Source organism: Anastrepha ludens, chromosome 3 (assembly GCF_028408465.1).
Source record: "Anastrepha ludens isolate Willacy chromosome 3, idAnaLude1.1, whole genome shotgun sequence".
NCBI classification, from domain to species: Eukaryota; Metazoa; Arthropoda; class Insecta; order Diptera; family Tephritidae; genus Anastrepha; species Anastrepha ludens.
The window spans coordinates 101,381,281-101,408,377 of record NC_071499.1 but is presented as its reverse complement, the minus strand read 5'-3'; the positions used below and the strand labels follow the sequence as shown (position 1 = coordinate 101,408,377).

General features: G+C 36.9%; 1 protein-coding gene across 1 annotated transcript; it reads right to left on the bottom strand.

The window, feature by feature from the left end:
- Positions 1–915: 915 nt before the first annotated feature.
- Positions 916–27,097, bottom strand: LOC128857621 (uncharacterized). Its single transcript, XM_054093371.1, has 2 exons — positions 26,203–27,097; positions 916–1,196 (listed from the first exon to the last, which is right to left on the bottom strand). Exons 1-2 carry the CDS (start codon positions 27,095–27,097, stop codon positions 916–918), a joined length of 1,176 nt encoding a protein of 391 aa, XP_053949346.1.

Sequence of the window (27,097 nt, the reverse complement as noted above, 5' to 3'; positions counted from 1 at the left end):
GCTTTCCGATTTATGACATGTTCTTTTATTAGTTCCATCCCAGCTGATTTTATGTAGTTCTTCCTTTTCATTTTTTTTTCAGTATTTGAAATTGGGAGGGGATTTCACGTTTATTTTTTCTAAATGTCCCAACATAAGTCAAATTCTTTTCCAGCAATGTATCTACCAGCTCCACTGAAGAAAACCAATTATCTGCTGTTATATTTCTGTTTGATCCAAAAATTGGAGTAGCTAACTGTAGTACGGATTGTGTAGGTATGGATTGTTGACACCTGGTACGATCGTGCTGTTTCCCAGTATATATGAGAGCATTATATAAATAGTGAGTCTTAGCATCAGATAGGCATAACATTTTGATGCCATATTTAGCAGGCTTTGATTTCATGTAAACCCGGAACAAACATCGGCTCGAAATGGACATAACATTTCGCCAATGGTTATATATTCCGAACAACTGTAATTCTTCTGACAATTTTCTATAAATCTGTCAAACACTTCAGAAATCAATGCCGCCCGATTTACAGTATTTCGTTCCTCCCTTGATGCAATATCATCAAACCGTAGATTTGCCAAAATGAACAAAAATCTTTTCAATGCCATGGTTGTTCTAAAAATTTCGCGACCAGTTCCGTCTGTGGCCCACAAAGATTCTACATCTTCATGTCCAGATTTGAATACCCCGGCCAGTAACATAAGACCTATAAAAGCTTTCATCTCCGTTTCAGAAACATGATTTGTCCAAAACGCACCTTTGGAATACTTTTCTGAACTCTCTGTAATCTTTTCGTTTGTATAGTTAGTTATAATATAATTTGTATAATATTACCATCTATAAGTAGTTCAAATGATTCTTTGGTAGTCATCTCATTTTTTGACGCTCCTGGACCAATCAATCCAGGTCTTTGTCTAACGATGTTATGTTGCTGCTGGTGGATTTTTAGACCATTTGTATTTATTTTTTCCATAGTAACTGCTCTGACTCGGTCCTGCAACAGGTTCATCTTCACTCTTTGAAGAACATGCTTCAATTTCTGGACCCAGATCCTCACTGCTATCTGAGTCTTGTGTTGACGGCTCCTCACAATCGCTAATTCCATCAATGTCACTGATTTGTTCTTCTAGATGGCCACCGAGTACTGATTCCGAGTCAGAATCCTCGTTCAGTATTTCTTCTATAGTCCTATTACTCTCGCCATCTTAGCAAAATAACTGTAAAGCAAACAAATAAGTTAAATAAAATATTTACTAAACACTTACGGAACTGGGGCCCCGTGTCGCGACGTAATGAGATTACTCAAAATGGCAGCCGCGTACTATGCGTAGTTTTTAAGAAATTCAAAAAAATAAAACGCGTGGGGTCTGCGCGGCCCCCACGATACCAGTTAAGGGTTAACCCTGGGCAAACCGCTGTGCGATGGGCTCGAACAACTGCCTGGCTTAGATATCAACAATCTAATAACGTTTTTAAATCGCACAGGCTGGATATAGTCATGCCGTAAATAACTGGTAAACAAGTTGGTAACGAGGATGTGGCAACAAAATGGTGCGGAAGCGCTAGTTTGTTTCTGGAAGAATCACCACTCGAACCAACCAACCAACCAAATTATATTTAATTTTAATTTTTAATATGTTGACGACTTTGTGGCCAACCATTTCACTCTGCACATGTTTTGCACTACTTCCATAAAAATTATAAATTACCTTCAGGGCAAATTTCAGAACAGCCACTGTTTGTGTGTATGTAACTGAACACACTTACATGCATACACGGCCTTTTGGGCGTACGATTATGCCCTTATATATGTATGTATGTATATGTGAAAAGTAATAACAATTTTCGATGTACGGACGCTATTATTTCGAAAAATATTCTGGATAAGCTACTATTTGACATCAAAAGGCTAACCAGTGGTGACACACTTGACATAAAAAAATTGCAGTTGAGCTGCGAGAATAAATAATTTCAACAGTGCAAACCAAAGCAATTAAATATGTGGGATTGATTTTTTTACAAAAGTTTGCTTATACGTAGATATGTAGGATTATTTAAATTTATGCACGCAGATCGGTATGAATATGTCAGAGAACTTATACAGCCGCTTTATACTTCAATGAAAATAAGAGTTGAAAATTATTTTTTCAGTTGAATGCTATCACCGCATGCCATGAAGTTATTTGATTTTATTTTATATAAAGATTTTCAGCGTTGAATTTAAGGCAGGATATAATGTGCACATTCTATTAAATTTTACCACGCCATGGTATAAATTACTGGTAATGGATGTTTAGGGTTTAATTTACCATTTATGGCATATTAAGTGGTTGAGTAACCCTAGAGCGGAGGTATATTGTGAGCTAGAAGATATATATTTCTCAATACAACATCACTAGCCCGCACTCAAGGCACTTTTAAGCCCCAAATGTAAGCTAAGATACCCTTAATCGCTCTAGACTCCAGCCAATACCGGGCATTCACATACAACTTGTTGAGGCATTTCATCGGATCCAGACCTGGTCGGCATTCTTACTCATACATGCAGTCCTTTATGATGCAAATGCAAACGCAGTCGACTTTCGATAAGGGAAACCTGTAAAACACCTAAGGTTAGCCATATTAAATCGGTTTTGCTGGCCTGATGCCCCTCAATGAATCCCAGTACTTAGCGCGCTCTGAGTATATCCACTCTGTTATTAACCTCTTAGATATATATCAGCTAGGACCACAAAATGACAAGACAACACTTGATGAAACTCATCTTGAAGACTCTTTAACGCCGACTTTTCGTTTGCAGCAAGTTCGCAGAGGTCAACGTCCCAAAACAACGATACTGAATCTTTTTCTTGTTAATCACACTTAATACTGGATTTTCCACTTAAAGTACTCGTACATATGGCTGTATAAGACGGTTACATGATGAATTTTTGTTATACAGTTCGGTAGTTTAGTGGAAAACTCTTGGAAGAGATTACAACAATAAATTACTTAGCAAAATACAAATCAGTCTGTGCAAAGCGGTCGTTGCAATTAGATCATATCCTAGGGAGACTCTCAACACACTGAAACACGTTATTCTAGTAGATCTACATACCATGAGTGCATTTAGGTTAAATGAAGCGGGTCGCTAGAAGGAAAAAACTTGACAACAACCTATTACTGCGGCAAACCCAGTATACCTCGGAGAGGACTGATTATACGAGAGGTGCCTTTTATATGTCGGGATTTGGCAATCCTGGTGGTGCAGTCTAGCAACTGACAGCTGTATCGCAAAGTTTGACATTTTTTGGCTTTTATGTACTTGGAACGTTTTGAAATACGAGCGCTATTTGTGTTGTTTACAGAAACTTGAAAGATTCATCTCGGTCCAAAAATGGAATGAAATCGTGAACATCTTCGTGCGATTATTTTTTACAACTTTCGACGTGGATTAACTCAGCAACATTGCATGGATGAACTTAATTCATTTTTTGGCGATGAAGCTCCATCAAGGACCAGTGTTTATCGATGGTATGGTGAATTCAATCGTGGGAGTAGTTCACTCCAAAACGAATTTCGTGAAGGTCGTCCAAAATCAGTTGTTGTTCCGAAAACCATTGATGCTGTGCGCGAACTGATATTACAAGATCGTCATGTGACCTATCGTGAGATTGAGACAATCTTAGGCATTAGTGGGACCAGCATACATTCAATATTGCATAAACATTTGACTGTCAAAAAAATGTGTTCGCGTTGGATCCCACACAATTTGTCAATCGCTCAAAAAAAGGCTCGTGTCGATTGATTGGTCGAAGGATATGCTCAAAAAATACGATCGCGGGGCTTCGAAACACGTCTAAGGCATCGTGACAGGTGATGAATCATGGATTTACGCGTATGAGCCCGAAAGTAAACAGCAGTCGAATGTATGGGTGTTTCAAGATGAGCCAAATCCAACAAAAGTTGTTCGCGCACGAAGCACTTCCAAGCAAATGGTCACCTGTTTTTCCGGAAAAACTGGACATGTCGCAACCGTACCACTAGAACAACGCAGAACAGTAAATTCTGAGTGGTACACAACCATTTGTTTGCCAGTTGTCTTCCAAGAAATTAGGAAAACTAATCGCCAAAGACGGATCACTCTTCACCAGGACAATGCGAGCTCTCACACATCGGCTCAAACAACTGCATTTTTGAGCACCCAAAACATCGAATTAATGGGTCATCCGCCGTATAGTCCTGACTTGGCACCGAATGACTTTTTATTCCCGTACGTAAAAAACAAACTGAGAGGTCAACGTTTTTCGACACCTGAAGAAGCGGTTGCGGCATTCAGAATGCATGTTTTGGAGGTACCTCATTCAGAGTGGCAAAAGTGCTTCGACAATTGGTTCAAACGCATGCAAAAGTGTATAGATCTTCATGGAGATTATTTTGAAAATCAATAAAGTAATTTTCGATGATTAAAATTTGTTTTTGTTCTCTAATCCCGTCATATAAAAGGCACCCCTCGTATCATCCCGAGGGTAACATTCAATAGAAACTTTGCCACTCTCATTCCATCTCCGACGGAAAAGAATAAGGGACTCTCACTTAACAGCTTCGATACTACAGTCTATAAGATGGCTCAAAAATGGATTGTGGTATTGGAGCTGGTGTATATTCTAACTTTAAATTGAAAAATCGGTGCGCCTCCCTAATGCCTGCAGTGTCTTCCAGGCGGCAGTACTTGCAAGTAGGGAAGCTTGTAGTCTACTAATATTATTACTGTTATTGTAGTGTAAAAGTTTGTTCATATAAAAGTCACTTTGCTCAAATTGAATCAATTACGCTTAGTGGCCATGTTTCGTTTCTTTTAAGCCGCATTAGGTTTTGGAGTGCAGCAAGTCCCACCGCACTGTTAACAAACTTTTTTAACCCCAACAGCGTTGGGTTAATTAGCCTTTTAGATTAGTTTGCGTGAAAGTTTGAAAGCGTCAAATTTATTGTCTTCTTTCTGATTCTAGCAAAATGCGGCAATATTAAATTTGCCAGTTGAGAAAATAAAACAGCTTTTCATACAAACTGTTGGCGAAACTTTATCCTGGTATTTAAAAAGGATTTGCCTAAACAAATATAATTACAAGTTGGTATCAGCGGAATTATCCTCCAATTATTTTTATTTTATGATAATATTATGTTTCAGCAATCACCAGTGAATGCACGATGGTCACTGAATGTGCTAAGCGATGGCGAAAATTTGAGTAGATTTTTGGCATAATTCTCATTACCCTTTCAGAGGCAAAACTTAATCCCAGCAAATATTTACAGGAATAGATGAGTTATTGAGGAGACGTTACAACACAGTGAAGGTGTTTGCCTTGGGAGCTGTTAGAAAAACGGCTATTGTAATAATCTCACCATTCAAACCGTTGATTGTTAAGACTGAAACAGACACGGAGTCAGCACATTAACACGTTGAGTGCCATTTGAGTCCAGGTTGGTCTCACAGTGCGAAGAGACTTTCAGGCCTCGTGGTGACTCTTGGTCTCACGGTATAATGTGTGAGATTTCGGTTCGTGCTGATGCAGCTGCTTCAAAGAGGCTATTAGTAGTAGTGTATTCCCGCCATACTAGAGCCATTGCATTGTTTATGCTGCTTGGCCTATGGGTATGAGACCAATGTGGCATCATATGGCCTATTCAAAAAGTGATTAAAATTAACGGATTTTTTTACTCGTCTAGGTTTTATTTATATTTTTATTGAGAAATAATAGCTTTTGGATACAGGTTTTGATTAAAATAGACTTATTAGTTACAGTCAAATTCATATACCTAAATAATTTTAAATCAATTCATTACGAAAAAAAGTAAAAAAATAAACTCACTTCAAGTACATTAACATTTTTACATCAATTTATTGAATTTTGTGTTATTTATGGCAGTCAAAGAAACATTGAAGACAATAGTATTTTTCACATGCTACGCATTTCAATGTGGTTTGCGGTGTTTTCCTGGTAGCCTGTTCTCTACCCGACTCTTCAGCTATTCTTTTGTAGCATATTATACACCGACGGCGTTTTGATCGACCGAGATCTTCCAATCTATGAGCTTTTGGTTCTGGTACATCCAATTCATGATCCTTTTCTATTAAACTTTCAACAATTTTTTCCTTGAATTTGTTATTGATAGTTTTTCATTGGTTATTTCTTTATAAGCCACAAAAGCATTCACTAAAGCCGTTCCTGTTATTAGTTCTGTGGCAAGTTTCCTATACCATTTCAAAGAACGGCGAAGACAGGTATTGTAAGATTTCATTTGGTCATATATATCTATGTAGGATTTGTATTTGTTATATTCAACTACATTTTTTGGTTTCAATACTTCTCGTTGTCTTTGTTTTACTTTTATCATTTCTTCCCCATACTTCGTACTTATCTTTCCACTTTTGAACCACAATACCTTCCTTACATTCCATGGATATACATTCTCCTATCTTCAGTTTTCTTTGAATTACTTCTCTTGGATTAAATTTTTGGTTTTATCGCAGAGTACCAATCAAATGCGTTTTAACGTGCAGTAAAGTATTTGCCAAGCTAACAGACGTATAATAGTTATATGTACAAAGTGTACGACCCTGATCAAGTAGTTTTTCCATAAGGTCAATGCCAACTTTAGATGGTTCACTCATGTTTTCATCTTTCAATTTTCCACAGTATACCTTGAAATCATAGGTATACCCGTATTCCAATCACAGCTTGAATAGTTTAATTCCAAACTTGTGTCTTTTATTTGCAATGTACTGGCGGAACTTTAGTCTTCCGCGAAAGGGTACAAGTGTTTCATCGATACAGACATATTCAGATGGAATAATATGTTGCTGAAATGATTCCCGAAGTTTTTCTATTAATGGTGAAAGCTTATGTAACCTATTTTCTGTCAGATCCTCATTATTGTTGAAATGCAGCATTTTCAGCAATAATTGAAAACGATTTCTTGGCATTATGCTGGGCAAGCAATTCTGATAAATCGACTTTTTCTGCCAATATGATAGCAATGAAGGATATGGGCACAACCCCATCCAGATGATTATACCGATAAGTTTTTCAATTTCATTACGATTAGTTGGTGTCCATTTTTGAATACGGGAATTCGGCAAAGAGTCTTTCTGGGTGCATTGAGAAGCATAGCGATTTGTTTCCAGTAAGTAAACACAAACAATTTTAGATATTGAATATATCTACCTGCTTCCAATGGCGACAACTTACAATTAGGTCCAATATATCGTTACTTACAAACAATTTGAAGAAGTTCACTGGCTCTTTATTGTACATATCGTATAGCTTACTTTGAAAGCCAGAAGACTCTTCGGTGAAAGAAAAAGTTTTAAATTTGTTTCCATCTGCAGGATACCAGTCAAAGGTACTCCTTTCGTTTGTGTGAGATATGTTTGCTATATTTTCAGATAAATTTACTTCTTCATTTTCTTCTTCGGAATCGGAAAATTGCAAATTTTCAATAACACTCGAAAACTTTTGATCAATAGCGTCCATTTCGCGTCTTGAAGTTGATGGTTCATCCTCAGGATTTACTTCTGCTCTTTTTTTACGAGGAGGTGGTTCGCTATATTCACTACAGTGGGAATCACTTGAGCTTGGTTGATATTCATCCGATGTATCATTATTAGCAAACGTATCACTCCTCTCATTTTCCTCATCGGACATAAGTTCTTGCCATAGCACAAGTGTATGCTCTTGTTTTTTTCATAAGACGACATTTTTTTACTTTTTCACCGACGCACACAGAATCACTAACTAATAATTCAGTCAAACAATTTGAAATCAAAATAAACGCTAAAGCTTGCAAGCGGTTTAAAGCGCAAAGAAGAATGTTTGGTGACACGTTGGTCTCATGTGGCACAGGTCAATCTCCTGGCCCTGTGAGACCAACGTGTCACCATAAACAAAAAGTACCGCTATTTATCAAATATTACATATATTTTAAGAAAAATCGGATATTCAGAATTGTTGTCTATTGTATTATGTAAAAAAAAAAAATCGTGGCCGGACGAACCCCATTTTTTTGTTGTATGGTGGCACTCAACGTGTTAAGTATTACAGGATCCCGAATATCACTATGCATGTGAACTCCTAAGGTACTCCTGCCGATAGTACATATATTCCTGGTTATTTTACTGAAGTCTCAGAAGTCTGAAGGAGCAACGGGAAAACTTTCGTCAATTTCTTTCAGTCTGTTCTAGTGAAATACTCTGGCGCCGCAGTTCCTTGTGCAATTGCGAATTTTTAATGTACCTTTGCATGGTGAAGAGAATTGGGAAGGTGTGCTCTTTAACATTCCGTTATTCCGCTCTGAGCGAATTTTACAGAATCTTACAAAAAAACTGAAATTGTATTCGTTATATACGAAAAAATCAACCAATGACACTTCGTTGCTATCTGAACAATGACTGATTGGACGAGTGTGTGAATACATGTGAAATCATCGTGCAGAGTTCGGCTGTGGAATCTGCCAAGTGACGTATCAGCCGAAATTCCTCTCAAATTTTCTTTTCCACCATAGCTGAAAAGCAAAACTTGTAAATCTATCATCCTTGGTTGTCAACTGTATTTTCTAATTGTGTGAGTTTTATCGAATTTGAGAAAGTATTTTAGTAAAAATCAATAAAATTACTTTTGAAGTTAGCATTCAACCTCCAATCGCTCCAGAGCATAATACCACCTGTCATATTCTTCTGGCCAACTGCTCATGTCCAAGTTCAGATAGAAGTTTTTGAAATATTGTAGAATTAATAATGAATTATTCTGTTTACACTAGGGACGGGCAGCAGAGTGGCACGCTCGCAGCAGAGCGTGCTAGCAAAGTGCTAGATGAGGGGGCGACAAACTTACATCAGGAGGGTAAGCAATAGGCGTGTACGTATATTAATCAGTTCTGAGCAACGCATATGTGTTTGTAAAAAAGAGAGTGAAGCTTTGCCAATAGCAAAGTTACCAGATAAGGGGACTTCATACCATGTTAGGGGATTTTGAAGTGTTGGGATTTGCTAGATCGTTCATATTAAATAATAAAATGCTTTTCGTTTTTTTTATTGGAAACGCTTCTTTGAATATTAACATCATCTTTGCAAATTTCTATTTTATTTACTTTTATAATATAATTTTTGTAATCAAGAAGCATAGGCGATTTTATAATCAAGAAGTTTGAACATTCGCATGTCAAAGTTTCATAGTTTCAAACTATGTGGAGAAAAATTTGTACTGACAAATCGGTGTATATTTTTCTGAATGAAAAAATTGTCTTCGTTTACATATAAGTATGTATGTATATCGTATGTTTTTATGTTAGTGCATTTTTTTAAAGAATGCTGGTCAGAACAGCGAACAGTAATCTCAACCAGCCATGTTTTATTTAAACAATGGATGTTATACATTTTATTTTGTTAAAAAGGACAATTTATACATGTTTCCATTAAAAAAAATAGAGGATTTTTTCAAAAAACATTGAGGAAATTATCATAGCAGAGTGGGTATTCTTGGTGAGTACTTAGTTGCTCTCAAATTCAAATCACACGCATATGACAATGCGCACAGTATGACAAAGTACACAAAAATGATTAGAGAAATTTGTTTGAATGCGCTCATGGATTTCGCACCATCGATGACAACGCAAACCACTTTTCGCCATGATACACCCATGCGTTCAATACCATGTTCATTAACACATTGAAATAAATCTTCACCTTTAGTCGTCCCTTTCATTGGAATAATGTCCAAAAGTTCTTCGCATATATTTAGGTGGGCATCAACTCCTCGGATAAAAATCGCTAATTGGGCTATGTCGGATATATCCGTACTTTTGTCAATTGCCAATGAAATCGCTGTGAATGATTTTATACGCTCTTTTAACTGCGATTCTGTAATTTCCGCCATTTCATCTACTCGTCTGCTTAGAGTTCTACGAGATAAGGGGACAAAATTCCTACTGCTTTTAATATACAAGACTTCACCATCCGAAAATGCACGATTCTCACGAACAAGATTTAACGCGATTTTATAAGTTGCACGCTATGCATCTACAACGTAATCTTCGCTTTCCTAAGAAATTAAAAAAAAAATTTAATAATTTGAATTTTTTCGACTTTCTGTAATTTGGCACATCGAATCGGGCTCTTCATTTAGACTTAAGGATTTGTACATACTTTTCCTTTCTTCTCCTACATATTCATCATATTCACTCCTGTGCAGCTCATAATGTCTCTTTATGTTAAAAACCTTACACACCTCACGTTTTTCACATACAAGGCATTATGATTCTCCGTCTACATATTTGCATAAAAAAGTTACACTCCACTTCGGACTCAAATTTAACATTGTTCTTTTATTTGAGGTCATGCTGAACCAAATGTTTTATATTGCATATTTTATTTAACTTTATTTATCTAAATTAAAAGTTAAAACAGAGTAATATATTACACATTAGAAATAAAATTATGTTTTTGTCGGCAGTCGAACACTGTGCACTTTGTTTTGCCGTTCGCCGTTTCAAATTTTTAAATAGAATTTTCAGCGCTTTCACTGCATCCACACCATACAAATACACTTAATATTAGTGGTTTTTTATGCGAAAATAATACGTAACTTACGGTCTTAAAAAATATCGTCAAAAAGTGCAGAAATTACGAAAAAACGGATTTTATTTATGAAATGTCAAAACTTATGAGTAAGAGTTGCCGCAGTTGTTAAATGTGGGAATCAATTTTGGGTATTGTTGATTTTATTATTTATGATTTATATACATATGTATATACTCTTGGTTGTTTATTTTTATACGCAGTTGTGCATTTCAGAGTGTATTGGATTTATATGGGCGAAATTAGTTGTCAATCACGTCCACTTTTTATGAAAAATAAAAGAAGAAATGGTATCATATAGTAGCTAAAAATTCTGAAACATTTGACAAACTTCGGTAGCTGAAGAGAGTTTGCAGTTTTATAAAGTAATTTGCTAAAAAGTTTGATTTTCCGGATTTCTTAGTTCAATTCAAAAAAATCAATTTACAAAAATATATCCGATCTCAAAAACTATTTAAGTAATCATAAGATAAGTGTGAATAATTTACAGATTCGTCAGTATATGCAGTGATCAATATTATTGAAGATTTAACTGACATTGCTTTCCAATGTGTAAGATTTTAGTTTAATCTCAAATTAAATATTTTCAGAGGCCTTAATCGTCTTTACATCTAGCAATTAAAAAACAGTATTACGCGAACTTTTGAAATGTTTAATTGCTTGTTCATTGTTGTTCATTATCTTAATTCATTATTATAATAGAAAGTTTAGTATGTATTAAATTTAGTTATTGAAGAAAAATCTACCAAAAAAACCTATTTTTTTAGAAATTTATTGATATGAAGTTAAAAGTTGGCATCCCTGGGAAGAATTCATGAATAATTGCTCTCTCATTCAGGATACAAACACAGACACAACTCGCTCAATTTTTCCGTTTCTTCCCTGTGCTTTGTTATCCCCCTTCACCTAGCACTTTTAAGCACGCAGAAGCACACGCTGCTGCACAGTGCAAATGTGCTTAGTTTGCCCATCACTAGTTTACACGATTTTCTGCTTTTTTCAATTATTAACGTCAGTGTTCTTTAATGTCTGAGTGAAGTGCCTTCATGCTTACATACATAGACTTATAGGTGAAACTCTTTCTTCGTAAAATTTGTTGGGTTCCTTGCCAAAAGCAGCGCCACCTGGATTAACATTTGCACAGACTCAATCTTGTACCGGTTTAGGACAAGAATCGAATTAACATTCCAGTGGAAAAGCGGAACAGAGCGTCGGATAAGTGTATTCACAATTGGCAATCACATCGTCATGTTATTTATTTACTATGTGATGCTGTTAAAGAGTGAGCAAAATTTATAATGAATTCTTATAAAAGCAAGCTTTACTGAACCGAGCTTGGGCCCTATATGAAAGTCAACCTTTCGGGCTAAAGACTATTTATATTTAAAATATACTCCAGCAGTTAAGAAAAAGTTTATAGTTGATCTCAAAAATGAACACCATTTAAACTCTGTTACAGTAAACTTGAATTAGATTACCTATTAATGACCAAATAATCAAAACCATAAAAAGAGCGATGCCAGTTCTTTCAACTAGAGAACGAGCATTTTTCTCTAATATTGGGGCGCCTATCACACGGGACAAATACACAAAATAATAGATATCGCCCCTCGGCTGCCAATGACGAACCTCCGAATATAATTCTGTCATAAAAAAGCTTCTTATAAAAAATCATCTGCCGTTCGGGTGCTTTTATCCAAACGGCTTATTTTCTTTCCCTTTTTCTTGCATTTCCACAATAAAGGGTGGCTTAAGGGCCGATGTTGAATGTGAACCACACCTAAACGTCAAGTTTTTTTCTGCATTTCATTTGACATTTTCCAATTTCAGACTAATTCAATTTGAACCATGGAAAGATATACAATCGAGCAACGCGTTGAAGTTATTCAGACTTATTATGAAAACGGGCGTTCAAATCAAAATGCATATCGAAGAAAATCATCTTCAGTGATGAGGCACATTTTCACCTCAGTGGATTCATCAATAAGCAGAATTGCCGCATTTAGGCGAATGATAATCCAAGAATGATTGCCGAAAAATAAATGCACCCACAAAGAGTGACTGTTTGGTGCGGTTTATGGGCCGACGGCATCATTGGACCGTATTTTTCCCAAAATGAGGCCGGTCAGGCAGTTACTGTGAATAGTGTTCGCTATCGTGAGAGGTTAACGAACTTTTTATGGCCCGAATTGGAAGATATGGATGTGAACGATATGTGGTTTCAACAGGACGGTGTCACTTGTCACACAGCTAACGAAACAATGGCTCTTTTGCGCGAAAAATTTCATGGCCGAATAATCTCACGTCGCGGCGATGTCAATTGACCGTCAAGATGATGTGATTTCACACCGTTGGACTTTTTTCTTTGTGGTTATTTAAAAGAAAAGATGTACGTCGATAAGCCAGCAACAATCCAAGAGTTAAAGGATGAAATAACTCGGCACATTAACGGCATAGAACCTCAATTATGCCTCAGCGTCATCGAAAATTTCGACCATCGGATGGAGGTGTGCCGCCGAAGTCGTGGCGGCCATTTGGCTGATATTTTGTTCCATACGTAATTGAGCTATACCAATATTATCATAATACAGAGAATTTATTTACTAACAACGAGTTATGCCTATAATTTTTATCAGTAGCAAGATGACAGGTCATCAACCACCCATCGCTCGTTCTAATGTGTCGAGTATGTAAGCCGTTGGCACAGTCGACACCCGCAGGCTACAAGTTTGCATAGAGACAAGGAGTGCCAACATAAATTACCAAGGTGTTTAGAATTATTGCTTTGATAGAAATTAACTTAAACACTTTGAATGGCAACGAAATTAGTGCCAGCTGACTGCACTTTACTTCTATTAAATGCTTTATGTGTCGTGGAGTAATAATTCTTGTAACGTTGTACATTTATATCAATGCTCGGAGGTTTAAAGCTAAAGTTTATTATAATTTAGAAGTCATTATACAATTATTTTCACTAGCAGTCTTACTTTTTTAGAATGAGTGCAGTTTGTAAGGTTTCATGGTTTCAGTTCAGTCTGAAATAGAGCATTGCTTAGCCACTTCTCACACCTACTGTGTCACTGCCCTGCTCTATCCAGACGCAGGTTTACTATTCTGGGTAGACAATTTTTTAATGATTTAGAAGTCCTCAGTTCCACAGAAATCAGAGATATTTTAAAAATTTTGAAAAGCACTTAGGAGAGATAGGCACAAGCTCCCCACGCGGCATCACAATGGGATATGAGCCTGAGTGTGTCCCACAGGACACCCGCTTCAACCTAACCTAACCTAGCCACTTTTCCGCCTTTTTAAGTTCATATAAAAAAATCTATATTGCACTTACCAACAGAAAATTATGGTGAACAATTGGGTCAAACTGTTTCTACTCGAGTTTGCGCAGCCTCCACTCAAAATCTTACGTTCGCACTCAGTTTCATCGAGTCGACGCCAGAAATTATTCAATATTATAGGCAAAATATATGGCTTCTAACCAAGAGTTAGTTAGTTAGTTCAGATTTTGGTGAATATTTGCATCACCGACGGCGAAGTAACCGAGCCGACGCGACGGGTGTGCATTCATTAATGATATATAGGATGGTAAGCAGGTGATGAAATGTGCGTACATTGTGCCGGTATACGTAACTTAGTGCCATGAAAGACATCCTTCAATATGCGACAGTCATGTAGCACAAAAGGCTTGGTGCCTCTAAAGCTGTTCAATTGTGCGTTTGTATTTGTGTGCTCTCTGTGTACTCATTTCATTTGCCGGCATTGCATTGTGGCAAAACAAAAAGGCGCAAATGGTACAGATGTATTCAAACCCACACAAAAGACTCGTAATGAACAGATAAAGACACACAAACAGGACACGCAAGCGGGCAAAGTGAGTCAAGTGAGTTAAGTTGGAAGCAATTATGATCCATTGAAGCACTACGAATTCAGACTTAGTTAGAATTCTGGACCTGTTTTAATAATTTGTCAATTTTTTTTATGGCATATATTTTAAGACTAATTTGTATAATTTCAGACTAATTGATAGGTCAGTTTGGATTTTGCAGTTATTTGAGTAAGACGTGTTTCATGATTTGCGCTAAGATGGAAAAAGAGCAGTATCGTTCAGTAGTTCGCTTTATGTTTTTGGATGGGAGAAAAAGGTCGATGCTGTCATTGGGGGCGCTTTGCCATCTAAGATGATAGTTTGATATTGGTTCAACGAATTTAAACGTGGGCGAACATCTGTTTTACCGAGAAAATCTTTCAAACCTCCCACGGCATGGTTCTCTCTGATCGACCGAAACGGCAATTAATATTTTACATGATAAGTTGGCGATGAAAAAAGTGTCGGCCCGACAATACTATAGTGAGTTATTGGACAACTTTCACAAAAAAATTAGGGAGAAACGCATTTTGCGAAAAAAAGGTGCTGTTTCACCACGATAACGCACCAGCACACTCATCTGGAGTTGTCGTCGCCGAACTGTATGAACTGCGTTATGAATTGCCGTCGCACCCCCGTATTCATTCGATATGGCTCCCTACGACTTTTTTTTGATCACTAACATAAGGAAATGGCTCGCGGGGAAAACTGTAATTGAAACGAGGAAGTCATCGCCGAGAAAGAGGCATACATATTTTGGAGAGTTCGACAAATCTTATTTTTGGAGGGGTTAAAAAATTGGCCGGCGCGTTGGGAGAAGTGTACCTTTCTATAAGGAGACTATGGTGAAAAAGAAAAAAAAATTTTTTGAAAAAATGGTGTCTTTATTTCTTTCACGAGTACTTATTGATCTCTCTTCGTATGATGATTGAAGAAGTTCCCGTCCCTATTGGTTTCCGTCCCTATTCTCACAAGTCCAGTTTTGTATCATCACACACATTTTGCAAACGCTTGAAAAGGTCATGTGCTTGATGCCAGATCTAGAGTAAACATCTTGTGCGATGTGGGCTATCATCTAATTTCTGAGAGCTTCTGGTGCGTTATTAAAGATTTGCATGTCCTACGATTGACTTGATGGAGTGCAACAACCTCCTCATGTGCCTATTTTGGACGCTTCTGGTCAATCGACTACTTTAATCGGGTCAGTTGTTGATAGTAAGATTCGAAGTAGAGTCTTCGTCTCGATCCGCATTTTTGTACATTTTAATTATTTTAATAAAGGAAAATTGGAGTCCGATGATGAGCGTTTTATCTGCTGAATTTTATAACTCCTGCAATGTTTGATAGTTGTTTTACTTCAATTTATGTTTAATATTTTTGTATTTACAGCCTGTGTCAGAAGAAAAGAACGGGGATATTCAAGATATACTTCATTCTGCTTTTTGCTTCATAATAGTCCCACTCAAGTGTCGTTCGAAACTTTCCCGTAAACGCAACTAAACGAAAATGAGTGAGAAGTACGCGAAGCGTTTTGAGGCGGTATACGTAACACGCGTTCGAAAGGGCCGAAATTATCTTACGCCGCGGCTGCAAAAGCGATTAAAAATCAAAAAAGTTTGTTGTGATGTGGAATCAGCGGTATAAGGTGCATAAAAATATTGATGACTTTTCCGAGCGCAGCTTGAAGTAAGAAGGCGACAAAAAATACGGATAAAGTGATCGTCCAACGTTTCCAGTCGTCCATCGTTTGTAACTACGCCAAGCGCGATCAGTTCTCGCCAAAAAGGGCATAGATGTGGGTATCAGCAGCATCGAACGTCGACTGAAGGAGGGAACATATCCTACCGTCCCACATCATCAAAATCACTGATCTCAGAAAAACACATTGAGAAACAACAAAATAAACAAATGGCGTGGTATATCTCTGTGACCTGGAACCCAGCATAAGATGATACGATATTATTTGACCATCTCATTAAGAGATTGGCGGCAATGTAAGACACTCAATGATGCTATTTGGAATGCATCCAGGGCTCGCAGGGCAGCTTGGCTGTCTGATAGAATGCAGATATCTGTTGATAATATTCTACTTATCTTTAAGCTTCATGAATAGCGTTTATTTCCGCTTGACAAACACTACAGTGATCCGGTAGTTTAAAGGATTATCTGATAAAAAGTTCACCGATTTCGGCGCAAAGCGGATGGATGGCTAGCCAATCCGCATATGGAGCATCCCTCTTAGCTGGTGTGGAGTTGGTCCCCATGATATGGGGGTCAAACAACCACTTAAGCATAGCAGCTGGTATCTCGCGTTTCTGCACTTTCTTTGGAATTTAAGTTCACATGAGCGCGTTAATTGTAATTGTTGCTATCTCTGCTTGTTTTATTATTGTCAGAACTCCAACAATGCTGAGCATCCAAGTAATAAAGAGCAACAAAAACGTGCTCTTAGCATACGTAAGTCAAGAACAAAATACCGCAAAATGTTCTTAATCCAAAAAGAGCTGAAACGGAAACATGAAAACGAAAAAATTTAAAGAACAAGAGGAAATAACAGAGTTTGCAGCAATTTCTGAATATGTGAAATGTGAAATCTGTGACGGAAATGTTAAGTTTCAAACTGCTTATAAACGAGGACTTGGTGTTAAAATTGTTTTGCAGTGTGATAAGTGTGCAGATCGTAACATAAATTCTAGCCCTTTTGTCGCGCACTCATGTGAAATAAATCGACGATTTTTATTTGTCATGAGAGTCCTCGGATTACGGTTAAAAGGTGCAGCAAAATTTTATGAAGTAATTGACATGCGAGCTTTAACATCACAGCCCACTTACGATTTAATAATGAATAATATTCACTCCAGTGTAAAAACAGCCACATAAAACTTTTTTAACAGGCTTGTAATGAAGAAAAAAATTTGACTTCCGAACATCAAGGTGATGACCATTCGACAGATGGACCATCTGGCGATGGTACATGGAAAAAGCGAAAGTTTCCTTCCTTGTACGGTGTAACATCATTGATCGGATACTATACTGGTAATTATTGTAGAAAGTGCCTACTGCAAACAGTGTGAAACTTGGTGGAAGAAACTCCATACCGAAGAATATAATTAACGGTATGCAGAAATAAAAATACTTGCACTGCAAATCCTTCTGGTTCTTCTGGGAAAATGAAAGTAGATTCATTCGTCGAAATGTTCCAATGTTCACTGCTCGGTAATTTTAAATGCTGCACCTTACGGTGATCAAGAAGTTGTGAAAAAAGAATGTATTGGACACGTACAGAAACGAATGGACAGGCGACTCCGAGATTGTGTCAAAAGAGTGTTGAGAAAGTTGAAAACAAAAAAGGAGAAAAAAAAAAAAAAAATCTCGGTGGAAAAGGCAAACTTACTAGAAAGATGATCGATAAATTGACAATTTATTATGGCTTAGCAATTCGGAGAAATTGTGATTGCGTTAAAAAAACTTTATAATGTTATCTGGGCCACATATTTTCATTATTGTTCAACTGACAAAACCCTCAACACGATAAGTGCCCGGACGGACCAGACCCATGGTGAATCTGGCAGAGGGCTGCAGCTGCCAATCAATTATCCACTTTCAAACAGGATTATGAGCCATTACCAGAAGATGCTGCCGAGGCCATATTTCCGATTTATACAGATCTCAGCAGTGAGACTTTAGATGTAGGTGGTTTTAAACAAAACAACAACGTGAGCTACAATCAATTGATTTGGAAAATCTCTCGCTAAATTGTTCCGGAAATCAAATCGCTGCATACAAAGATGACGGTATATTTAATGAAGGGATGGCATCACTATTGTATTATATGAAGACAATAGGAATTACACGTGGTCCCAATACGCACTTATATGCCGAAAAAGAAAATGAGCAGTGCGTGAACATTTCCGATTTCAGAGAGTGTGAGAGCACCCGAGATGGAAGAATGGTCCGCAGATAACATCGGCTCGACTTATTAAAGGCTGCCGAAGCGGCGGAGGGTGTATTATATGCAATTGACAACACCACTTTAACGAAATCTGTTTGGTTTTTCAATTTCAGCGGATCCAGTTCAAAGATATAGGTGTCACCGCAAAACGTGTTTTTTGAGAGAAGTTCGCGAAGATCAGCTGAAGCTCCTTTCCAAATAAATATTTTTACTAATACTACGGCGGCCGCATGGGTTGGTGCGTGATTACCATTCGGAATTCACAGAGAGAACGTTGGTTCGAATATCGGTGAAAACACCAAAATTAAGAAAAACATTTTTCTAATAGCGGTCGCCCCTCGGCAGGCAATGGCAAACCTCCGAGTGTATTTCTGCCATGAAAAAGCTCCTCATAAAAATATCTGCCGTTCGGAGTCGGCTTGAAGCTGTAGGTCCCTTCATTTGTGGAACAACATCAAGACGCACACCACAAATACGAGGAGGAGCTCGCCCAAACGCCCAAAAAGGGTGTACGCGCCAATTATATATAGGTATATATATACTAATACTAAGTCTTAAAATAGAGTTAAAAGACAACATAATATGTGTACAAATTTTTCGATCAATAAATTTCAAAGTTTTCTCAGAAAAAATTCAGGAAAATCCGCTTTTTTCGGCCTTCTAACTGTATATAGCCCCTTAAGAGATTTTTTCATTTTTCTAGAAGACTTAATTTTCACGAACTTGGCTTAGCTGGGGGGAGCAAAATAAAAATTTACCTTTCAGGTATATAAAAAGACAATAACACTCTTACGCATCTAAATATCTTAGAATGGAACATTTACAATGCGCAGGTGCATAAAAGGGACAGCGTTCCAGGTCAGAGTTGCCGCTTCATGTCAGAAATACATTCGGAGGTTTGCTATTGCTTGCCGAGGAATGAACGCTTTTAGAAAAAGCGTTTTCTATTATTTGGTGTTTCATGCACGGAGATTTCAACTTGTGAGTTTATTATGAGTATGTAATTGGAACCAAAGAACTTTATATGTTCTTTGTTTAAAAATGTTAAAGCCGCTTGTAGTATTTTTATATATAAAATTAATAATATACATACATATTGTTCAATGCATTTGCTATATCCAATAAACTGTCAAATGTCTTTAAGCCGTAAGAGATGTCAGCAAATTGAGCGCAGTATTAAAAAAAATGTGAGCCGTTATGGGACGCCTGGCAGATGAGAAACATCATGTGTATACAAGTAATATGCATAAAAGATAATATTATTACAGGAATCAAATATAGCCTGATGGAAAAATGAAGTATTACGAATTTCTTACAGAAAATGGTAAGTTTATTTAATAAACATTTATTTACATGTGATATCAAAATTCGATATTAATATCAAGCCACAATTTAAATATTTTCATCTGTGACTTCAGTAATAGTTATATTCGATGTTTCCTCTGCCGGTATTACTGTGACGATTGGTCGATGATAACTAAAGTACGTTACAAAAGTATTGGATGAAATATTATCAAGATATCTCACAAATACTCGTACAGCTTCTATTGTTGTTCCATATTTGGTAGTAGATTCTCTTGGATTGTTGTTGATTTGCAATTGAAATTCTTTTTGAAGTGTGCTTTGAGTGCTGAAATTTTTTGAATTTTCAGGTGGCGCAAAATTAATCATCCAGTTTTGTATTTGAAAATTATTAAATAAAATTAAAAAAAAATTAAATAAAGAAATTATATTGAGTGATGACTTTTGACCTTTACGCCCGCCATTGCTTGTTTGTTTTTATACAGCAGCTCTACACTTCACAAATTTCAAATATGATTGACGTACTGCACTATTTGTAAAAAATATAAATAATCCGATAGCATGATTAATTTTGTGTCACTTTGTATGATAATCAAAATGTGTCTTTAAAATATGCCTTCCTCCATAGGCTTAAACTTTTTATTCAATTTCAACTGGCATATCTCGAATTTGCTATTAAATAAGTTTGCACTTCTCATTTCGAATTAATAAAGCAATAAATTTGGCATTGCAAAATAGTTCCACTTGGTTCAAATAATTGAGTAATGAAACTTCTTTCTGCTGTGGCTCTGCTTTCTGTGACCTTTTGACATTTTTCAACTCAAACACTGACCTTCGTCATTTCTTCGCACAGAGCGGGCGATTTACAAGTGAGCCTATAGATGTTTCACATCAAAAACATGAAATACTTAAGTTACATGTATATTTTAATATTTCTTTATACTGATCAGTGTATCCAGCCGAAATGCTAGCACTCAACACCAGTTTTGACATTTTCTTTTGCGGTTTTCACTGAAATGATAAGTTCTAAAAATGAATTTGAAATATTTTCTACTGTACGACATGTTGTCATGAGGAGCATGAGTACGGTATAACATATGGTTAGAATAAGCTACATGAGCTTATGAACATCCAAATGTTAATTACAGATTGATCTTCATCTTTAGGTTTCAGTCCCGATCAAAGTGTTAAAACGATCCCACGTTTCATTACAACTTTGCTCGCTAGCGCAACTATTACCGAACTACCTGCCAACAGTTTTGTATGGTGATTATTTCTTCTTTGAAGGATAACTCATTGCTTAACAAACGCCATATATTTTTCAAATTTGAAACTTTATACAAATATTAGATAAATTCCATAGGTTTTTCACTTTTACAATGCACAGTTAAGGCAAGTCTGAATTTGTTGAAAATCCCGTTGATTTTATATGGCTTATAATGTAGCTGAACGAGGCAGACAGCCAAGCTACACGCACATGAAAAAAAAAGATATTTTTTGCACCGCGCCTTTACAAAAATTACCATTTTATAGGAAGCTATAAAACCGGACTGGTTGATGTCCTCGTAAGGGTAAAAGCATCACTGCCATGCAAGAGATGCGACATACCGTACGCAACAGAAGAAGATTGGACCTTGCGACGTCTACTGCAGTTGACATGTTAAGGAGCGCAAATTCGGTGTAGGATTTGTAGTGGAAGAGAAACATCGTCGCCAAGTACTTTCATTCACTCCGGTCGACGAGCGTTTTGTAATAATCCACGTCAAAGAGAGATTTTTCAATATCTCGCTCATTTGCGCCCATACCCCGATGAAAGAGAAGCACGATGCGGCCAAAGTTTGCATTTTGGGCGTCTGAAAAGTTTTTCTGGGCGTTGCCCCTTAAAGAATAAGAAAGCAGCGGGAGCCGCCGCTGTTGGCTAAGTTATTCATGAGCTATTCAGCTCCTATGCCAAATATCGTCGAATGAAAGCATGCCTTCTACCAGTGAGCGTATTGTGTGAAAGGCTGAAGCTCACCAACAACCAACTGGCTAAATCCTATCAATCTAGCTTTGGACCATCGACAACCAACCACTTATTCACGATAGTCCAAGTCTTGGGTAAGATGCATGAAAGGAGAATCGGCACTCATCATCTTTGCGTAGACTTCAAAGCTGCATTCGACTGCATGAAAAGGAGTTACCTCTATGCCGCGATGATTTAGTATCCCCGCAAAACTAAACCGCTGGGCAACAAGACATTGTTCACTACCAGCAGCGCCACCAAATGAGGTATCAGACAAAGCTTAAAATGCAGAAAAATTGCAATTCACTCAAATTTAGCACTGAAGCACCATGGTGGTATTGTGTAATTGTGAAAGTCAAAGTATCAGCATTGAATTGTACACCAAAACCACCAGAATCCAAATATCACTAGCAAATGCTAGAGAAGTCTGATTTAGAATAGGGGAGTAAGCCAAAACCCACCCCAGGTTATAGCGTTGACTAATAATGAAGTAACGGGTGAGTTTTTAAGAGCTATAGGAAAGTTTACGAAAAAAACACACGTAAAATTCAGAAAAATGCATGAAATTTTTATTTAAATCGATCCATATAATTTAATATTTGAAGATTATTTCATGCAAATGTTGACCGCGACTGCGCTTCAAATGGTCCATCCGCTTAGTCCAATTTTGCCATACTCTTTCCAATGTTTCGGCCGGTATCTCACATATAAATGCTTTAATGTTGTCTTTCAATGCGTTAATTGAAGCAGGCTTGTCTGAATAGACATGAGCTTTAAAATAGCCCCCACAAAAAAAAATCTAAAGGTGTTATAGCGGACGATCTGGGTGGCCAATTGACAGGTCCCAAACGTGAAATAAAATGTTCACCAAACTCGCCTCTCAACAAGTCCATTGCTACGCGTGCTGTGTGGCATGTGGCACCGTCTTGCTGAAACCACATGTCATGCAAGTCAAGCTCTTGCATTTTGGGCAAAAAAAAAGTTGGATGTCATTTCACGGTAGCGCTCACCATTCACAGTTACGTTACGATTCGCCGCATCTTTTAAGAAGTACGGTCCAATGCTACCCCCAGCCCATAAACCGCACCAAACTGTGACCTTTTCTGGATACATTGGTAGCTCTTGCAATTCTTCTGGCTGATCTTCACTCCAAAATCGACAATTTTGCTTATTTACATACCCATTGATCCAAAAATGAGCTCCGTCGCTGAACACAATTTTTCGATAAAAAAGTGTATCTTCGGCCAATTTTCCAAGAGCCCATTCACCAAAAGTTCTGCGTTGCGGTAGGTCGTTCGACTACAATTCTTGCACCAGCTGTATTTTGAAAGGCTTCACACCTAAATCCTTTAGCAAAATTTTCCACGTTGTTGAGTAACAGAGGCCCAATTGCTGCGAAAGGCGACGAATCGATAATTGATGGTCATCATTAAGACTGGCCGATACAGCTGCGATATTTTCTTCACTTCGCACTCTAAGTAAGCGTGTTGGTGGTTTGATATCCAATAATGTAAATTTGGTTCTAAATTTAGTTACAATAGCTCGAACAGCCACTTCAGTGGGTCGATTAAACTGGCCATAAAATGGAAGAAGCACGCGACAAACTTTCTTAACAGAACACGCATTTTTATAAAATTGAATGATTTGCAAGCGTTGTTCGTTTGTAAGACGACTCATGGTTAAATTATAGACCAAACTGAAGATGTTTGACAGTGAAACAAAACATGAAAGCTGTTTAAACCAACTGTTTAAAAAGATAATAGCTAAAAAATCACCGTTATATCTGCTGATTTATATCTTTAATTTCGCATACACGTTGACTTGACGACAGAGCAGCACTTGCCGGGTATTTGTTAGTGCATCTGGTACTTGTTTAAAAATGAGCTTTTGCACTTTTGCATAGTGTGTTGGGTGATTACTTGTAGTACCTTCTACATTTGTCTTGTAAACGCAGGACGAAGAAAATGTTTCTCCACTTTACATACAGTATTACAAATTATCTCACAGCATTAAAACAACAACAAGGTATGCATTTTGTATTGCTGTTATTTTTATCGCCCTTCGCATATATTTACATATTTACAATGTGTTTGCTTTCCATTATTTTTGAACACGCGACTCTCTGACTCTCTGTTGCGCATTAACGAATTCCCATAAATTATTTTTTTGGTTTTTTGTATGGGAAAGTTAAATTGAACTTTGCTACTGCAAACAAAATCTGTAAATCAAATATTTGCACACCTTGATGTGTGAAAAACTCGTTTAATCAGTATCAGTAGTTCTGAGAATTCAAGTTTGATGCGCGTACGTATGTATGAGTAGGCATTTTATGCATGAAAACGTTTGCCAGATGCGATCAGTTAGATTAATAGGAATTTTGTTTCGCAGTTGCATTAGTTAGAAAAACGTTGTAAAGCTCTACCAAGAAGGAAAATAATTTTAATATTTAGGTTAGATAATATTTTGTTCCTAAATATAATTTTTTCGATTCGCTCTTCTAAATTTTTTTTTTTTTTACCTTACATACATATATATACTAAGGAGCAATTTTTGTGGAGTTTTGTTACAACAAATAATTTGAGTTAGTCCTCAGCAAAATACAATTCATACTTTTAACTGATTTTTATTTATTTATTAATTTAAATCTTCTAAATGAGCAAATTTCCATTTGCTTCTTTAGTAAAAATGTGAACGGAGTTTCTATATTAAATATGACAATCAGTGTTCAGATATTCATGAAATAACCGCTGGAGTTCCGCAAGGAAGCGTTCTTGGACCACTACTACTCGTATATGTTTTGTTCATCGCAGACATACCACCTCTTGACGAAACGAATTCATCAATTTCTACGTTCGCAGACGATACAATACTATTGGCAATGGACAAAAGCTTAACTATCGCTACTGAAAAACTGCAGCGATACACAAACGCAATTAAGGAATGCTTCGATAATTGGTGCTCAAAAATAAATTAAGACAAAACCGTACAGGTTATGTTTACTACCAAAACAAAATTTACTGCAGTTCCAATTAAAATAAATGACAAAGCAATTGCAATAAAATCAACTAATAAATACCTGGGAAATACACATTTGGATTCGACACTAAATTGGAATCTCCACATTAAGCAAAAGGTCAAAGAAATAACAGAAAAACTTCGACAACTTCATTGGTTAATCAGCACAAAATCCAGACTTACTATACAGAACAAGCTATTAGTGTTCAAAGCTATGATTAAACCAATCTGGCTATATGGACTACAGGTGTGGGGAACGGCTAAAACGTCTCATATAGTAAAAATTCAACGACAACAATCGAAGATTCTTCGAATTCTGAGCATGTCTGACAGGTACACGAAAAATGATGACATCCACAGGACTTTTAATATAGCAAAGGTAGACGTAGAGACCAAAAAAATAGCAAGAAGGCATTTTGAAAAAATACAAGAACACAATAATGTAGAAATCAGCAAACTTCTGGAAAGGGGGAAAAACACTGAAAGACGCTTAAAGAGAACTCGACCAAGCGACTTAATGAATGCTAGAAAATAATATTTGTTCATTGGGATTTAAATTGCTCTTATATTGTTAAATTGTTGTACAATTGTAATTATGTAGAGTGAAACTTTTATTGAATACTAGCTGACCCGGCGAACTTCGTACCGCCTAACAGCCAATGAATGTCGTGTTACCTTTTAGCTGAACTAATTTATGCTTTGATGAACGTAATACAATGATACAAAATAATATTAATATAGTAGAAATATAAAAGTATTTTATTATGATGAATGATGAAGAATACAAAAATTATGAATGAGAGTAAAAATTAAAAAAATAATAATAATTAAGTACTTCAAACACATGTCAGAAAAAATTAATTGAAAACTATGTTGTGCAGATTCGGATACACTCGAAATAATTCATTAATCAGATTTTCATTCAATCACCTTGTGGTAAATGACATTCTTTGTTTTGTGGTCAGGCGAAAGAACAAATAAAGCGGATGGTTTGCCGACACGTGAGCATGCCACGTACAATTGACCAAGAGAAAAACATGAATTTTCTAGATTGAGGCCACATATAGTCAAGGATAGGCCCTGTGATTTGTTGATCGTTATGGCGAAAGCAAGACGAATCGGGAGTTGAATTCGTTTAAACTCAAAGGGCATATCCGTTGGGATCATCGGAATCCTTGGAATAAGAACTTCCTCATCTCTAAATTTTCCTTTAAGTATCGACACGAGAATCACATTGCTCATCAGTTTTCTTATCACCAAACGCGTTCCATTGCACAGTTTTGGTTAGTTTAAATTTCTAAGAATGATGACTACCGAGCCAACCTTCAGGTGTAAATTGTGCGGTGTAAACCAGGCACATCCAAGGAGTTTAAAAATTCTGTTGGATAATTAGTGGCTTCTTCTACGTTTGTTACACAGTCGATAGATTTGAATGAATACAGTGTACCTAAGATTTGATTTTGAATTATAAAATTGAGGTCATCTACATCTTTATTTTTAGCCGCCAAAATTGCTCGTTCACTTAACCATTTAGTATTTTTGTGGTTAGCAATGATATCCGGGAATACTTTGTTGATAAGCTCGTCTTTTGATGAGACGAAATTGCAAAAATTTGGAGGAAATGAAATTAAACCGCTCGATTCGTCAACAGGAACACGGCCATTACCGATAGTCAGCAATTGCTTCGAGAAATCATCAGCAGATAGATCGTTCAACAATGCAACTCTCATATTTACAGACAGTTGAAGTTTCTTTACATATCGCCACAGATTTGATGCTTTTAGGTAAGCATTTATTTGTGTTTGTCGGAAATCGCCAAATAATAAAATCATTGCACCACCAACACATCTCGAGTCATTGCGCAGATCTTTTAATGTTCGGTCTAATGCTTCCAATGCGCGTTTGTGCGCCATTGTGCATTCGTCCCATATGATGATTTTTGATCCTACTAAAACTTTGGCCATTGCGGAGTGTTTCGAAATGTTACATGTTGGATGGTCAGTAGTTTGAAGGTTTAATGGCAATTTTGAGGCTGAGTGAGCCGTACGGCATCCGTCTAACAATGTGGCCGCTATTCCAGGAGAAACAATTGCTACCGCAATTTCGGATCTTGCACGTACAGTGGCCAAAATCAATGACATGAGGAATGTCTTCCTAGTTCCACCGGGGGCATCCAAAAAAAATAAGCCACCATTTCCATCATCAATTGCATTAATCAGTGTATCATAGACTTCCCTCTGCTTAGGATTCAACAGTGGTACATTCCTTTGAACTGATTGGATTAATTCATGTAGATCATATTCACGTTCACGTTCCAATTCTCTATTAAATGCGTCATTCAT

What these genes read in the sequence shown, in the direction of transcription:
- LOC128857621 (XM_054093371.1), bottom strand. Translation starts at nt 27,097, where the DNA reads ATGAATGACGCATTTAATAGAGAATTGGAACGTGAACGTGAATATGAT. An exon ending in AATTCAAAATCAAATCTTAG is followed by an intron (nt 1,197 to 26,202) that starts GTACACTGTATT and finishes TATTTTGCTAAG; the next exon opens with ATGGCGAGAGTAATAGGACT.